Source organism: Triturus cristatus, chromosome 2_1, assembly GCF_964204655.1.
Source record: "Triturus cristatus chromosome 2_1, aTriCri1.1, whole genome shotgun sequence".
Classification (NCBI taxonomy): Eukaryota; Metazoa; Chordata; class Amphibia; order Caudata; family Salamandridae; genus Triturus; species Triturus cristatus.
Genome location: NC_140581.1, coordinates 580,827,599 through 580,846,160, shown reverse-complemented (window position 1 = coordinate 580,846,160; position 18,562 = coordinate 580,827,599). Strand labels below are relative to the sequence as shown.

General features: G+C 42.7%; 1 protein-coding gene across 1 annotated transcript in view; it reads left to right on the top strand.

The window, feature by feature from the left end:
* Nucleotides 1–18,562, top strand: part of LOC146865646 (uncharacterized) — a 133,942-nt gene that overhangs the window by 80,189 nt on the left and 35,191 nt on the right. Inside the window, exon 4 of the mRNA XM_085640758.1 lies at nt 1,770–1,909. Within this exon, the coding sequence (XP_085496884.1) occupies nt 1,770–1,909 (140 nt within the window). The remainder of the gene's footprint in view (nt 1–1,769; nt 1,910–18,562) is intronic.

Sequence of the window (18,562 nt, the reverse complement as noted above, 5' to 3'; positions counted from 1 at the left end):
TTTATTTTGGAGTGGGAATGGTCAATGTCACCCTTTTAGTGTCCAACACCTTCCACTAATTGGTTTGGATTGGAGTGGGAATAGCAAATGTCACCCATTTAGTGCCCAGCACTTTCTAAAAATTGATTATTTTGGAGTGTGATTATCTAATTTTATAATTTTACAGTGAAAGGCTCGTCTAAATTGTATTTGTATGTGTAGCATAAAAAGTTTGTTTTGAATTGTAGGTGTTTAGAAATATAATAATGATGTTGGGCGGGAAGCCATCCGACAGCTCGTCGGTGGTGGTCCGCTCGACATCTGAGGCATCTGTCTGACCTCCATATTACGATACAGGCGGTCCAACCGATGCCTGCCTCCGCCGACGACAGGCTCAAAAGCCCATCAGGGCAGTGGGCAGATTTAATCCCCAAAATGGAGGCGGTGCTTGCTCAGGCATCGCCGTGGGGATTACGATGCATCTTTCTGACAACCTTTTCCTGCTGGTTCTTCTGCAATGAAAAGGCTGCTGAAACGGTCTTTTGGGACCCCTAGCAGGGCCCCTCTCCCCTGTGGCCATCCACTATGGGCCCTGGGGTGCACCTGTGGTGCCCCTTAAACATCCGTGCATCGTGTGGCAGGCCCCTTATGGTGCCTGCCACACGGTACATGGATGTTTCAAAAACTGATTTTTCCAATTGCAGCTTGTGCTGCGACCTGCAGCACAGGCTGCATTAGGGGAAATACACTTTCTGACCCCCGTGAAGGCAGCCGCATCCAAATCATGGTAATGGGACCGTCGACTCCTTGTCGGGTGGTCTGTTTCTGCTACAATGCCAGTTGGACTCTCGTCCAACCGTCATCGTAATGAGGCCCATAGTTCTATGTTTGTGTTAAATAATATTAATAACTACATATTTTTATAGAATAAAGACATGTAACACATTTTTCCATTTTTATTTGTTTTTAAAGTTTATTTCATGTATATTTTAACATTTTTAAATATATATATTTTACCATAAAATAAGTGTTTATATATAGATAAATAAAACATTTTTTATACATTTTTATTGTTGAATAAAACAATATATCATATTTAAATAGTATTGTATGGTGCACATTTTCAACTTACTTTTACATTGTTTAACATTTTTTTAAACATGTCTTAGTTTTACATACAGATTTCCAACATAATTTTAACATAATACATGGGCAGATCAAAATTCACTCCATAACTCAGTCTCCAGTAGGAAAACTAAGAAGACGTTTGCAGAACTCGGCTGCTTCACCTCCCAAGCTACCTTGAGGCATCATTCTTTACTTCTTAAAATATACAGAATTAATGCAGGTCATAACAGCTGCGCGTCGCCTCCAGAGAATCACCTGGTCAGGAAATGCCCTATATTTTTCTCAGGATTTCGCTAAAGCTACAGCAGACAAGAGGAGAGACTTTCTGAGTATGAGACAAGCCCTTTGTTCAATGGGAGTCCAGTTTGGTCTTTTCCACCTTTGCTTTTTCAAAGTCACACATAACAATAAAACAACAACTTATGAGGATCCTTCTCGTTTGCAGGACTTTCTTACATTCTGCAGAGCAGATGTCATGGATGTGGCTCCCTCAACTTCTATAAAGGGACTGCTGTTTTGTTGCTAAGTTTCCTTGCTACATATGTTGTTTTCAGAAATGTATCCTACTTTTCCTGTTGTTGATGAGCTTTATTGTTAGAGTATAATAATTTACGGTTTGTTCTTTGATTTAATACTTTATATTGTTCTCTTTTACCCTACAGACAATTTTTATATGTCGTAGATGTCTTCGTTCCCCATTACTTGTCGCACCGCCCCCTCCTGCGTCAGGCAACTCTCTCTGGATTGGACGTGATGTCTTCTTCATGTGGTCCCTCCCTCACCTTCATTGGGTTTTTGTTAGGTATGTCACTCTTCATGTTTATCAACTTACCCTCTCGATGTAATATCAGTGTTCGACGTATATTTTTTGTTATAGGATTCTCTTTTTTCTTTTTTCTGTTCTTCTCTTTTCTGCTCTCCCTTTTCTATCTTCTTCTAAACTTTCTAACTTAGCTGACTCTTTGCAGAAGGTTCCTTTCTCTACACCCTCTGTAGCTTTGTTGTATTATCTCTCATTTAAGGTCTGATTGTTTTATTCATTTTGTGTGTTTACAATGGTTTTGACAATGGTTTCCTGGAATGTCAGGGGTTTGAATTAAAAGACAGTGTGTTCTCACCCATTTAGCAAAACGGAATGCTCGTATAGGCTTTCTGCAGGAAACTCATTTATCTTATATTGAAAGTATGAAATTGAGAAGGGGTTGGGTGGGCTTTCTTTTCATCTGGTTTGGGGAAAAAACATGGTGTTGCAATATTGTGTCATAAGTCTTTGAAAATTCAATTGAATGCTCAGGAAAGAGTGAAGAGATACTTAAAATGTATTGTGATAAGACTCCAATTGTTTTGTTTAACTTATATGCCCCTAACACACCTGATTGTCAATTTTGATCTTTAATTTCTCAGAAACGTCTACAATATCCGGATGACAGTCTAGTTCTGGCTGGAGATTGTAACTTACCTGTTGATCATTTTTTAGACAGACACTTTATTTCAAATAAATCACAAAAAGCTTTCATACAAGCTCTTCAGAGACGCAACCTCACTGATGTCTGGCACCTATGCAACCCAACTTTAAGGGAGTATACATTCTTCTCCCCAGTATACCATACACAATATCGAATAGATTATGTTTTTGTTTCACATCACATAGCTCAATCCTTACATTTAGCTGATATTGGCTCTATTCTAATATATGATCATGCACCACTATCTGTACATATAGACATCATACCTAATTATACTCTTCCTAAAATATGGAGATTTAATAATTCCCTACTGTTGGATTCCTCTTTCACCTCCTCTCTTACAGCTTTCACCCAAGACTTCTTCCTATTTAATCAAACTGAAGACATTGCTTTTCATACAGTATGGGATGCATTTAAGGCCTCAGCTCGAGACTTTCTAATTAATTTTGTTTCTAAAAAAAGACACCTATCTCATTCTAAACTAATTTTTAATGAAATAAAACTTCTAGGATATTCTTACTATACGTCCCATTCTCAACAGGCTCTAAATCAGCCAATTAAAGCCAAGCTTAAATTGAATAAAGTATCCACTGATAACGCTGTGTCTTATCTTCTCAAATCCACCGCTAAATATTATGGGGGTCAAAATAAATCTAGAAAGCTATTAGCTAATTATCTTAAAATTATACAAAATAAATTATTCATTGAGTCAATTTCCGATGACAACGGTTCCTCTCATCACCGAGATCAAGATATTCTAACTCAATTCCAACAATTCTATACAAATTTCTACACGCCGGAATATTTACCCTCCAAGCCTGAAAGTTTGAGTTATCTATCCACTATTTCAAAACTGGATTATTCTCAAGTCGACTTCTCCTCCCTAGAGACGGATATCATGCAAACGGAACTCCAACTTGGACTATTTTCTCTTAAAAAGGGCAAATCCCCAGGGTCGGATGGATTTACAGCTGAGATTTATATACAATTGCTTCTTCGTAAGCTTTGTTTATTAATTCATTCTTTTTTAGCTTTGGCTATCTCCTCTGGCTCATTTCTAGATGACTTCATATGCTTAGTTTCCGAAAGCGGGTAAGGACCCACACTGTTTTAAAAACTATCGTCCCATCTCTTTAGTCAATTAAGATTATAACATTTTCTCTGAGGCATTGGCTCTAAGGCTAGAAGTGCTTCTCCATGATCTTATAGGCAAGGAACAATCTGGCTTTATCAAGGGTAGATTTCTTTCAGACAGAATTCGCCTATTTTTTGGTATTATTTCTACATCTGCCAGCTTACCTGATTCTCTAGCGGTCAGTGAAAGCTTTCGATTGTGTTAATTGGTGTTTCTTATTTCAAACTTTAACCCCTTCAGCGCGGCGCGGATTACTGCGCCGTGCTGAAGGTTCGTTGCGCGGGCGGGGCCGTGACGGAGCGGTTCCGTCATACGCACAGCGCGACCAATGCGCATGACGGAACCGCTCCGTCATGCGCATAGAAAGGGTTAACATGGTTTGGTTTTGGGCCGAAATTGATGTTGCTCATTTTTCTTCTATATACTTCTCCAAAGGTGGACATTTGTGCCAATGGTCTCACATCTTTTTTTAACCTACATAGAGGGATTCAACGAGACTGTCCCTTATCCCCCTTCCTTTTTAATTTAGCATTAGAACCATTCTTATCTCAGATCCGCCATTTATGGTTTCATTCATGGCTCACAAAAGGTTGAATTGGCTGCTTACTATTAATATCTCAACCTGATTCTCCACTTCCTGCTTTTGCATCAGAAGTTGCTTCTTACTCATCGGTCTTGGGCTATAAGCTAAATGCCGACAAATGCGAAATCCTTCCCCTTAATAAATTCACTTTTAGTTCCGATTTCTCTTCTTCCCATTTTAGGTGGCAATCTAAACACCTTAAATATCTCAGTCTTCAATTATCTACCTCTCTCTCTTCTTCTATTTCAAATAATATGGACAACTGTATTCAGACTATTGCCTCTCCAACCAGTAAATGGAACCCTCTTTATTTATCATGGTGGAGCCATCTCAACAACATTAAGGTGATGTTGGTTCCTGTTATTCTTTTTACTCTCTCTAATATTCCCCTACATGTCCCTCTTAGGTAATATAAGAAATTAAATTCATTATTATCTGCTTTTCTTTGGAGTAATAAGAAGCCGCAAATGTCTTTAGCTAAGCTGAAACGGCCTAAGGTTGAAGGTGGAGTACACTTTCCTGATTTCCCAAAATATCATGTTGTTCCTTTTGCGGCAATATTCTCATTGGATTGCACCCCCCTTGTTCTGTACTCCGTTATGTGTGGATTTGGAACAAGCTTTTGTTATCTCCATTTTCTTTTTCAGAATTTCTGTCCTTCACACGGAAACCTCGAAAAAAGTCCAACCCTTTATCAATAACACTTACAAATTGCTATCTTCTGCAGTTCATTTTTTGCCCATGGATCTTGACTCCTTTCTTAATTCTACTATATGGAATAACCAGTCTATTCTGGTGAAAGAACATCCTATTTATTCGCATTCCTGGAGAATTAAACGTTTGATCTGGGTTCATCAATTATTCGATAGAGATACATTACTCACCTTTTCTCAAGTTCAGATTCTCTTTAACCTTCTGTCTACTTTCCAAGCCAAATTTCTTCTTTTATAAGGAGCTATGGTTCAAGCATATAACTATTTAAAATCTATTTCACCCTCTGATACTTCACCTTTTACACAATTAGCTGCTATGTTACCTACGTGTCCTAAGGCTTCCCTTATTTATTCTCATTTACTTGACGTTCCCACTTTGAGATCCAAGTCTAAGGCTAAACTCACATGGGAGGAAGATCTTTCCACAACTTTACCTCTATCCACCTGGAAACTAATCTGGATTAAAATCAGGAAATCCTCACGTGCAGCTAGCACTACACAAGCACTTTTTTTCATATGCAACGGACTCTTTATGACACCTGACACTCTCCATAAGATTAATCACGATACCCAGATACTTGTTGGACTTGTTCTGCACCACAAGGTGACTTGAAATATTGACTTTTCACTTGTCCCCTAGTCCCTGCATTCTGGTTACAAGTTTGGCATCAAATCAAACTCATTTTCCAGAGTAGCATCTCTTTCTCTATTTCCAATGTATTTTTAGGTAGTATATCCAAGGTTTGGGTTAATGCTCGTTTTAACATACAGATACCAGATTTGTTATTAGCACTTGCACTTCGTAACTGGAAGGATTTGACAAAATTGTCTTTCAAGGCATGGTGGTATTCAGTTTGTCACAACCACCGGTTAGACACTGCATATATGCATCCTTTATCTCTGGTTTTAAAACAATAGGCCCTTTGGAAACCTGTTACTCAATTTCTTGATTAATGCTCTATCACATCTTTTGCCCCCACCTCATTTTCAGGAAGTTTTACAACCCCCCTGAATTCCCTTTTAAGATTTTAGGATTTGCTTATGTCAAATATCCCCTTACATCCCCTCCAGTATATAAAGTCGATAAATAATCAGACTGTAATTTTCTGTTTATATGCATTGTATACCTTGTTTTTGTATTTTTTATTCTTGATTAATTGCTTTGTAATATTCTATTGTATGTTATTTTAAGTTGAATACATACTTTTGTTAAACTTAAAAAAGAAGGTATTAAACCATCCTTCCACTGCATTGTTTGTTTGGCTTCCTGTGCCAATGTGTTGTCATAGACATTCCACCATGGTATTTTGAATTTGTGTTGGCGTTTGTGGCCCAGAGCCATGCAGTCTGACAACCCAAGTGTCTTCAAAATAATCCATTAGGGGGTTAGATTGTCTTCATTTTGTTGCTAAAAGGGCTGTCTATTAGTAAATTGTAGTGGTTAGCTATGTCTGTGACGGGAACATAGTCTGGTGCTATCATTTCTTTTTAATTTCAAATGCAAATTGGCTGCTTGTAGCATATTCTACACTTAAGGCCTGATTACAAGTTTGGTGGTCTGACCACCCGAACTCTGCGTCCATTGCCGCCAGTAGACCACACCACTTACGAGTTTACCATGGTGCCGGCAATGTGGCTGAGGAGATCTTGGGCAGTGGTGATTAGTTTTCCTTATGTCGAATGCCCATGTATGCATGATACATGTGAAAAAATGTATGACTCACATGTGGGCAGTCCAGGCAATGGGTATACGGCACATAAAAGATTCACCTGTATATCGCCGCAAACAGGGTCGCAAACCTCAAGAAAGGGATCCATGTTGTACTCTAATGGGAAGAACAGGAAAGGGGTGAGTGCACACACCAAATCCTTTGTTTCTGCTAACTTGGAGCTGGTGTCCCACCACTGTGGTTGGCTCATCAAAAAGCCAACTTGTAATATGGACGGCGGTTAAATGACTTTGTACCGCTCTATGGCAGCTGCTTTTCCCCGACTGCGACCCCAGCGGTCTGCTGTGTTCTGGCAGTGTCAGCGTTTTAGCCGTAGTCTTTGCAATAGCAATCCACCCCATTCCTAATACGGCGGTCAGACGGACGAGCTTGCGGCAGTCGGTCTGTGACCACGGGTACGGCAGTTCATGGACCACCAAACTCATAATAAGGCACTTAGTGCAGAATTTTGGAGGTTTCTCAATATGCTTTAATTGAAATAGTAGTAACAGCCTTGTATGGCTGTGTGGGGATACATTTTCAAAATGGTTGGAATCAAGGTTGTTCAAAGTCTATGATTATTTTTGGGTAGTAGTTATTTGTTTGATGTTTAATGTGGTTTAAGAGTTCGAAGAAAGTGCTGCTTTATTTATTTGGTAGTAGAGCATATATGAAAGGGATATATTTGTTTTGATGTACACCACATGTGGTGTATATCTGAGTGAATGGTGGTTTGGGACACATTGCGAAGGTGTCATTCATCATCCAGGTTTGACATTGACTTAGGGCCTTATTATGAGTTTGGTGGTCCCATGAACCGCCAACCCCACGGCGGAGGTGCGATTACCGCTGCGCTGGTGGTCTGACCTCTCTATTACAAGTTGGGCATTAGACACTGAAGGTACTGCTGCTGCCACCAGGGATCCACGATCCCTGGTGGTCTTGCTGTGGTCTGAGGCCCCTAATATGCTGGCTGTGCTGCTGTAGCACCGCCAAGCATATTAGAGGTTTCCTCACCACCACAGTTTTCATGGCGGTGAGCCTGCCATGAAAAGTGTGACAGTGAGGAAACAAAATGGGCCCTACAGGGCCCCCTGTTGCCTCTGGACCTCATTCCCTGCAGGGCATGGACTTAGTAGTCCATACCCTGCAGGAATGTGCAATGGCGTTCCCATTGCAGTGCTCATACGTGAGCCTTAGCACTGCACCGCGCCGTGGGCCAGCTGTCTCAGGACCACCCGACCTGGATTCTAGTCGGAGTCCAGTGGGCGGTCTCAATATAGCTTTGGCGGTGTGGAAGCGGGCTCTGGCATTGCAGCCCGTTGCCACACCACCAAAGTCGTAGTAAGGCGCTTAGTTTTAGTAATTTATCTGCTGTATTGAATATTAGAATTTGTTTATCATTATTCAAGTTGTCATATAAAAGGAAAGGTTCCACATTATGTGTCATTGCTAAATGTTCAGGTATTTCTATGAATTGGCATTTTCGAGAAACAGGAGAAGTTGCGCTGATGACTTTTTTAGTTTGTGCAATTAAAAGTTTTAAAGTGGGCGGCCTGTGATGTGTTCGGGGACTTTAGGCAGTATCTCTTTTAGGAATTTGGTTGTGGGTTCCTGGGAGCTAGTGCTTACCTCTCTTTGATTCTGCAACACCATCCATACTTCTATTTTTGTCACATTTGAAGGGTGGTTTTGTTCTCTTACATTATGTACATCATCTTTTGCAGTAGCCCTCCCATAGCATGCATTAGAATATTATTTGATACATTTCCAATTCACATTTTTTATTGATTCACTTTCTTGGCTGTAGGTTAAGCCCATGTGACTTAGTAACTACTTTCCTTTCTGGAATGTTTTACCTTTAGCTTTCTCTGTCATCTTATCTGAGAGTAGTGTAATAGTATAAGTATTTTTTTTTTTTTAAAGTTTAAATGTTTGCTATTTATATATCAAATTATGCAATTACTTTTATTTTTTATGCTTATTTGTATGTTCTTTTTAGATGTTTCATACTGTTTTGCAGCTTTTCCGTTAGAGTTGTTGTAATGTGGAGCAGTGTTGACATCAGTTTAATTTTAAATATCTATTTGTTGGTAGTTTGTAGAGGCTGTTATGTTTATTTTTACTCACTATTTTTCTGGTTTGTGATAGTTATGTTTTTTTGGCAGGTTATCACTTGTCGAAGTTGTAGTGTTTTCTTCTAGGAAGTACATGTAAAGAGATAGAAGTTGGAGAGTGTTTTGTTAATTATTTGCTATTTTGAATTTTTACGTTTATTTACATGTAAGATTTAGCTTAAATATAAGTTTTACTTACTTGTTTAGGTAGTTGTCGAGACGTATATATTTCTCTTTTACGGGTCTGGTCAGAGAATTGGACAGAGTTTCCTTGTCTTGCAGCATCTCTCCTTTTTGAAGTATTTAGTTGATAAAATTATCTTGCCTTTTATATTGTTGATTTAATTGTTTGTCTGATTTTATTGGTTAAGGCTGTTTAAAGTTTTATTTTATTGGTTAGTTTAGTTTTAGTTTGAATTTTTAAGAAAGTTATGTCCTTCTATGATAAATGCTTATTTAAGTTTTATTTAAAATGTTTGATATATAGTTTGGTAGTTTTTAATCTAATTAAAATCTAATTAAAGCATCAGAAGCCACCATAATCCTCTAATGACAGAAAAGCCAGGCTCGGCTCGCTGTCCGGATCATGATGACACTTTCTGACAGCCATTTCATGTCGGCCTTGCCGACCTGGAAAGGCTGCCGCAAAGTGTCTTTAGGGGCCTCAAGCAGGGCCCCCTTCCCCCGGGCCACCTGCTATGGGACCTGGGGGGAACCTATGGTGTCCACCTAAACATCCCTGCACTGTATGGCAGGCACTGTGAGGTGCCTACCACATGGTAAAGGGGTGTTGAAAAACATCCATTTCATTATGGCAGCTTGTGCTGTGTGCCTTTTTCCACCCGACGCACAATCTGTCATTATGAAATGGATGTTTCCGACCACCTAATACTGAGGTCGGAAACGCCGACCTAAGGTCAGACGGTTCCAGACTGCTTTTGTCCGCCCAACATCGTAATGAGCTCCATAATTATATGTAAGTAATGCATTTTATTGCTATATTGTTATGAATTTAGTTTTATATTTTATTGGGTGATTTATACACATTTTAGTGGTGCAATATATTTATTTTAAATTAAACGTGTATATACTGTTTTATGTTTATTGTAAATAATTGTTTTACGTAAAATGTGCTTTTAAAATATTTATTAATGATAATGTAATTATTTTGGTGATATTATTGAGGTTGATATTGTGTGAATCAATACTTTTGACATTTAATATGATCATTAAAGGTGATGATATTTTTGTTTCTGTTATTTGTGTTTTCAATACAAAGTAAAAATCAATATTTTTAACAATGATAATTGTATTCTCGATATTTGTGGTCTTATTAGTTAAGTATTGGGCGGCAATATTTTTGTTTCCAAAATGTATTTAACAAATGTTTTTTGTTTTGATATTGTATGCACCAATATTATGTCAGTGATCCAGTGAGACCAAATGGTATGTTACTTTTTTACATCGGCCTTTGGGACAACAACAATTATGATGGAAACATTGTAATCTATTTCTATTTTTTTTTTTTTCTACTTTCACTAGTGTTTTTAGTTCAACATTTTGTTTCTTTGGGAAAACCATAAACAGTATATACAAATGCCCCTTGAATTAAAAATATTGTCTACTTTTCAGAAATATATAACTGTTTTGGTTTACCCATATGCTTCACACTCCTTTTCCCCCATAAACATCAAGTTGGTATGAACCACAAAAATAGGAAATATTAACTACTTCCTAGAAAACTGATGAAAACATTTTTTGCAACTCTGAATGTTCCTGAAAGCTGGAAAGAGGATGATCTTAACCTTTTGTTTACAATATTTTTGCAAAAAAGACACTTTCTTGCATAGCCCTTTTTTCCCTTTTCCGAAAACAATGAAGGCATAAGCACATACTGCCCCAACCATCAACAAAAGGGCTCAGTACTGTTTTTTTGGGTGACTCACAACTTTTAGTTTTTGCTATTCGAGGCTGTGTACTGAAACATACCAGTATAAGAAGATGTGTGGAATCTCTGCCTTTGAAGATCCCCAATAAATAATTAAACTTGATATTGGATTAAAACTTTAATTTGAATATTGCATTTAGAAAATATAACATGTTTTTCAGATTTGTCAACATTTCTTTTTCTGCATTGCTCAATGTTACCTTGTTTTGTGGTTGAGTAATTTACTTTGCTTTCAAACTTTTACATGTTTTCTTTCCTCTATCAATATAACTTGCTGGCACATGTTTAAGTTTTAAAAGGTACCATGAGAAACATACTTAAATAAAGCTACAGTAAACATTATAGATCCAATTGGACCTCATATTATTGTTCCTCATATTCGTGTGTCTACAACGACATTTTGCATTTCCATGCTAGGCCTCAGCTCTCCCATTTAAAATCCTGATTACAGAATGTGAGTTGTAATAGTAGTTTTGTAGTTTAACCCTGTTTAAGATTCACATACTGGGTTTTATTCCACCATCTAGTGCTTAGGTCTGGGAAAACATGTAAAAAATTATCTTTTGGGTGGTGGCAGTAGGTGGAGTCTCACGATGAAGTTAGCAATAAGGCAACAATGCTTCACTACATGATAGCTTTCCTCATATTCTAGCTTCCATTAATTTCAGAAGTAATCTGCAGATCAGGATGTAGATTTTAGTAAAGTTTAATTTTTAAAAAAGTACCCTTCTATCCCTTGGAAGGTACTTGCATGAATTCTGCCCTCCAGAGATCAGTCTTCTGGTCTTACGTATGGTGTGCGAAAAGGTGGCATGCTAGCATTACGTTTTTCAGTGTTTCTACTGTTAATGTATCACAACTACATAAATAAGGCATCCTAACTTAGTTTAAATCAAACACCTACATTACTAACTAGACCAATCCGGTAGTCTGTAGAGTAAGTTCCACTGGTCAGTGCAGAATCGTCATTCTTTCACATCACTGCTCTTTTCTGCTTCAAGTGCCAAGAAAGGCTGTTTCCAGAAGGGCTCACGTGAGAAATGCACAGCTGCTTTGCACCGCCTGGCCGTTAATAGGCCTTTCCTGGTTTGTGGGATATAAGGTATTGGTGACCAATTTGTTCCTTTCATTTAATTTATCCAATGAAAGCCGCAATATAAACTGGATTTACTGGGCTGTCGAAAGTTTATTGCATGTGCGCATTAAAACACGTGGCCACTAACTCTGGTAACATAAACTCCTGACGTGCACACACACACACATCTGACTTTCTGTAAACTGTTTTTCCCGGCTGTGAAAAAAAATAAATCTCAGAGGAAATGCTGCAATTAAGAGGGATAGCTTTTTCCTTACGCAGCTAATACGCAGGTACTTTGAAGTTAGCGGGTCTCACGCTGGAATCTACAATCGGACACCTAAACTAACAGAGACGGGGCAGCCCAGAGAAGGCCCCGCTCGGAACCGGAAGTCCATAATCAGATACAGGCGGAAGCCGTTGGAAAGGGGACTAGCTCACAGTAACAGGAGATATTGCTGCTGTGTTTTTACTTCATTCTTGTTTTCTTTCAGTAAAAGGTCTATCAGCTGGGGAGAGTTGCTCTCTGCTTTGAAGCTGGCTCCTGTTTCTCTGAAATCAGATTCCCTATTCCCAGGGCTCCCCTCGGCAGCGCCAGCACAAACACACATCAGCAGCTGCACGGCACTTTAAAGAGTTCACGAGCAGCTATCAGGCAATTACTTCTTCCATTTTAGATCTGCGCCTGTGATTTTTATTTAGGGGGCTTGAGGCAAGGAAAGGAGGGAGAAAATCAAAAGTGCATTGTTACCCATCGTTGTTGTCAATAAAATGAAGAGCATCGACAAATGGTTTGAGAGACATCTGTTTAAAGGAGGTATAGGCATTTTTAGATATTCTTAGTAAAAAAAACCTGTCAAAGCCACTAGGTCGGTCTTTAATATGCTAATTAATGCATTTAAACAAATGCATTTAAACACGTGCGTACACAAATGTTGTTTGCATGCACTATTTCCAATTTTGGGTCCCTAAACTATTGCAAATGTTATTTGACTAGCTGTTGGGAGTTTCCCCAGGATCCAGCTGCAAAATCCGTTTTTTATTTGCAGAACTGGGCTGTATATGTCTGGGTGGGGAAAAAAAGGAACATGTACTGGGTAAATAGGAATGTCTCCTGAAAATACGCAGACCCCATTATACTCCAATAGCGTGTTTTAAAATGCAACAAGGAAGCACTGGAATTCCCAGCAGGGATACCAGTGGCCTCAATTGGAATTAGGTTTGAGTTGGTGAAATGAAAGGTATTGCGGAAGTGGCGGAACAGGACAGAAATGCAGGAAATGTATGTCCAGGAGACAGCAGATTTTTGTCATTGACCCCGATAAATGATTCCTGTGCAAATTATTTTTATTACTTTAAAAATCTTTGAAAGGTGGGGTTTACTGATCACCAGTTCTCAATTCTAACAAGACCAACTCAAGCTTTCTTCCTTGCTAAGTCTATAACCTCGGTCCTAAAAATGCCTTTAATGTGCAAAGCTTAGAGAGGCTAAACTGCGCTCATGGGAACTATTTTAAACATAAGTTACAAATGTTACCCATCTAGGAGAGGCAACAGAGGAGTGTGACACCCTCATCTCTCTGACCTTCATGACGGAAGCTGTGCATTCAATGAATACATGTGGCGCTCAGGTGATATGGAAGGACAGCTAGCAATATGCTAGCCATAGTTATGGAAGGACAGCTTGCCATATGCTAGCCATAGCTATGGAAAGACAGCTAGCTGTCCTTCCATAAAAAGCAGAAATAATGTTCTATTCTAATGACCCATCAAGCAGAACAAAAGAGCAGGTTGGCACACAAACAAACAACGTCCAACACTCGATACCTCAAAGACAATGTCTGGTGTGACGAAGAAGGGATGCCACACTGTGCGCACACAGTAACTTCGCCAGCTCACACTACGCACACGAGCACATATATTAACATCTTTTAGCATTAAGACTGCCTCTCTAATAACAGGATGTGCTTATAGCACCACCATAGTGATACTGCCACTGCCTGAGCTCAAATTGATTAGAGCCTAACAATGAGGTTGAGCAGACCCAAGATCACACATGGTGAAAGCCTGCTGATCATAGCCAGGAAGCAGAAAATACTAGAATGCAATGTGGAGCTGCAATACCAAAACACCACAGGGGATGTCAGACGCAGCAAGACCACTCCTGTTTTCTGAAACCACAAACTGACTTATAAATTAAAAGAATAAACATAGATAAACAAATACGCACATAATATAGCCATACGGATAGAGATGCAAATGTACCTATGGTTGCACGTTGTGTAGAGAGTGTAGCTGGCTGGCGCTCTGAATACGGAGTGGCTAGGCGGCTGTATCTGCCAGCCATTGTAAAGATGAAACACAAAATGGACAGTTGTGCCGAGGGAGGTTCCATATCATTGGCACACACCTGAGAGACTGTTTTGTGAGGTTTGCAGCAGTCATGGCCTTCTGAGCCTCAGTTTTTCTTAGAATATCCAGATTACATATGGGGGTGGGGGAAGGGGGCAAACATGGACACCCCCGCAGCCCCTGCGTTGCGGGGGGATCCCCAGTCTTCTATGCATAAAGAAGGGCCCCTTGGCTTGTCAGCTCAAGTGTATAGGTATTGCAGGGGGCTCCCTAAGGTTTCCTTTTGCCACTGCGAGTTAATGAAGAACTCTCACTTAAAAAATACACAAAACAAAAACAAAACAAACACTTTCTATGGGTTAACATGGTATCCATCTTGGAAGTCTCAAAAGCCTTTGTTTAACATATTTTGACAACTACAAATTTCACATGGTGGACATTTTAGAGTTATGTGGAGGCTGTTGGGAACTCTGAATACCAAATCAGTAGCCCAGCACAGGGAGGGAAGCTGTCAGTTGCTCTGTGCGAGAAATAAGCATAGCACCATCATGGCAAAAGACCCCCCACAACAAGAATGCCCGCAAATAAAACACACCACACAAGTTATACTTGGGAAAAAACTGCTGCAGGTTTATTACATACAACGTTATGTAATCTGGTGGGTTAGCTTACGGGCGATCCAAGGACAGGCAGCCTTCTCGCCACCTGCCTGCCTGATGAGCCTAGCAGCACCGTGGCGAACCACTTAGTACTGCACCTTCTGGTGATCCCCTTCCCGGATCACCTGACCACCCTAGGTCCATTATACTCACGCCCTTCTGGGCGGAGCTTAGCTAGGCAAGCCTCCGTTTGTTCAGGCCCACAACCGCCCGAAGGACTAACGGGGCGCCGACATAGATTCCGTGAACCTCCCATGAGGCTCCTGGGGTTCGGCTTTGGCACCCCTGTGTGCCGCGCAGCGGTAACGTTCTGTACCTGTATGCATCCAGATCGCCCTGTAACTCCGCCACAGCCCAGGAGGCGGCCAACCGTCGCCGCCGGGGCCCCCCACCAACTACTCTAGTCTATTACCTGCAACCTTTATGTGCTAGTGCCTCCTCCAAGTCTAGCAGGAACAAGTCCATCCCCACTGGAGTGAGGTGTACCCCGTCAGACTCGAAGTATCCTTTGACCCTTTCCTGAATCATTTTGTGTCTGATAAATCCCAGGCCCCTCTGCTGAGTGAACTTGCGCATGGAGCTGTTCACCCGTTTCCCGGACCGCTCCACCGCCTCGCCAGACTTAGCACCCTGCCAAACCCTCTGAGGCAAAGTCTCTGACCACCAGAGCTCGCACTGACCTAAGCGTTTGCTCAGTTCCCCCAGGTCCGTCTTCATGGAATGCAGGAGCAGGGTCCTCCCTGAGGCAGTCAAGTCATTGCCCCCCAGGTGGATCACCAAATAATTGGGCGGGGCACCCAACGTTGCTAGCGAGTGCTCCAGTCTGTTCATGAGGCTGCTCCATCTCATCCCTAGAAAACCCAACCACTCAAACTTTGTCTGCGAGAATTGCCGTATCCAGTTCCTGATCGATGGCCAACGGGCCAACCGGGAGATGGCAGAGTGCCCAATGACCCACACATGTGACCCTGATGAAACAAAGGACACGTTTCAACTAAAAAAGTTTATTACCAAACAATATGTCATTGTACTACAACCACCAAACCATAAACATGTGGCACACAACACTGCACGTTACAGTCCTATTTACACTGAGCAGGCCTCATCAGGGACGGATATATCGCTTATAACACTGAGACTCCCAGCGCCCCACTTTCTTGACCCGTGCAGGTTCCAGACCTGCTGAGAATGCAGTGGTGGCCGCCCCAATCCTGAAGGAGTGGCTTGAATATTTTCTATCAGCCGGGAGGAGGCCGGCCTTAGACAGGCAAGCACCCATTACCCGCTCGACCTGGAAGATGGTTAGGGGAACTAGGTCTGCGTTAATAAATAAGTACCCAGGTGCTGCAGGGCGAAGAGAGACGAATTCCCGGACCCTGGCAACCGGGCAGTATCTGGAGTCTCCTAAAGGCAGTAACTCCACCTCTACCCCCTTCCCGTTCTGATCTGTCTTTGACCTCCGGAGGTGGATTTTCAACTCACCCATCAACCGAATATCCGCTATGCCCAGGACATCTTCTGACCTATCTGATTTGGACCGAGCCACTAACTCGCTGATCCTGAATGCTCCAAAAAAGGCTAAGCAAAATGCGGCGGAAAAGAGGGACGCCTCATAAGGTGAGTGGGTGACACCTCCCAGGACGTCTAGCATGGCCTGCAGGATGGGGAAGGTAATGGGGGACCTGTTGTCTGGCACCCAGGGCTCTTCCCTGGCCCACCGCTTCAGTGCCGCCCTGATGACACAGTACTTGGTAGGGTCCTGTCCTCCTCTAAGCTCGACATCGTGACTGACCACCGCTAGATGACCACAGACCCAAGAGTGGCTCTTTCCCTGTTTTTTGGCCCAGACCACAAACACCTGTACCTTGCCCTCCAAGGGTACCCCGGCCAGGCCTAAGACAGCAGCCACATTGTTAAAGCAGGTCAAGTGTGCCAGGTACCGTTTCCTGGCACCAGGGGCCAAGGCCCATTCTCCCATGGCTCTTAACTGTTGTTCCACTCCACGATCCTCCAGAGGGTTGGGGGGAAGGGGGTCATCTCCGCTCTCGCCTGCGGCCAGGCCTCCCGGAATCGGAGCCACTGAAAATGAGAGAGAGGATCAGCCGCAACATTCTTGACCCCCTCAATGTGTCGAGCCCTATACTCCATGTTGCAGCGCAGGCTCCCTCTGGCGAGCTCCCTGAGCAGGCAGAGCACCAGCGGGCACTTGGCGGTCTGCCCGTTGATGGCCTGCACGACTGCCATATTGTCCGACCAGAAAAGGACCTTTCTGTCAGACAAGATGGCAGGCCACAGGTGGAGGGATGTGACAATAGGGAAAAGTTCCAAAACAGTGATTTTGGAAGTGATGCCGCGTTTGCGCCAGGCGTTGGGCCATTCCTGTGCGCACCATTCCTCGCCCAGGATTGCCCCAAATCCCTCCCTTCCTGATGCGTCCGTGAATAAGCTGAACTCGGGACTGTCCACCCAGGGGGCCCTCCACATAACCGTCCCATTGAAGTGCGACAGGATCTCCCCCCACATGACCAAGTCCTTCTTCAAGCTTGCCCCCAACCTGACCAGGTGGTGTTTTCTAGACACGTTAGCTGTGGCCCTGGCTAATCTCCTGGCGAACACTCGCCCCACTGGGATGACTCTGACTGCAAAGTTTAACTAGCCCAGGAGGCTTTGGATGACACCCAAAGGAGCCTTGTCTTTCCCCAGCAGTGACTAGATGTCCTGACGCAAAGCCTGGACCTTCTCTGCAGGGAGCCTAGACATGCCCGTCACCGTGTCAAGCTCAATGCCCAAAAAGGTGAGAACCTGAGCTAGACCCTCCGTCTTACCAGGTGCTAACGGCACCCCTAGGTGTCTTGCCAATTCCTGAAAACATTGAAGCCCCCTGCTGCACTTCTGTGTTCCCGCACTCCCAATGAGCAAAAAATCATCCATGTAGTGGGTCACCCCATCTACGCTGAACCTTACTGAGAGAGCCCACTGCAGGAATGAACTGAAGGCTTCAAAGTAGGCACACAAGACCGCACACCCCATCGGCATGCACCTGTCGTAGAAGAGTTCACCTTGCCACTTGAACCCAAGGAGGTGCTGGCTCTCAGGGTGGACCAGGAGAAGGCGGAAAGCGGACTCAATATCAGCCTTGGCTAGCCACGCTCCCCTGCCCGCCCTCCTGACCATGTCCACTGCCATGTCGAGCAAACAGTAAGAGATAGAGCAGGAACCCTCCTCCAGCCAGTGGTTCACTGAACCCCCCTCCGGGTATGACAGGCGTTGGATCAGCCTGAAACTCCCTGGCTCCTTCTTCGGGACCACCCCCAAGGGAGAGACAACAAAGTTTGGAAGGGGGGAAGCAGGAAAGGCCCGCCACCCTCCCCAGGGCCGCTTCCTTCTTGATCTTTGCCCCTACTACTTCGGGATGATCCCTGGGTGACCTGAGGTTTTCTGCGTCCCTGTTGACCAGTGGCCCCAGATAGGAAATTCTGAAGCCCTCCAAGAACCCCGTCTGTCCTTCGCATTGGGGTACTCCCTTAATAGTGGTAACAGGTTGGCGGTGACAATGGGGGACGGACCTTTGCCCAGGAGCTCCCTGGAGGGGGCACCACAGGGGGTGCCAGGTGGGCTGGGGGGAAGTGGGGGGTGGACCCGGCCCGAGGAAGCCAGACCAGGGGCCTACTTGTCATGTCTGGCGGGCATGCAGGCAT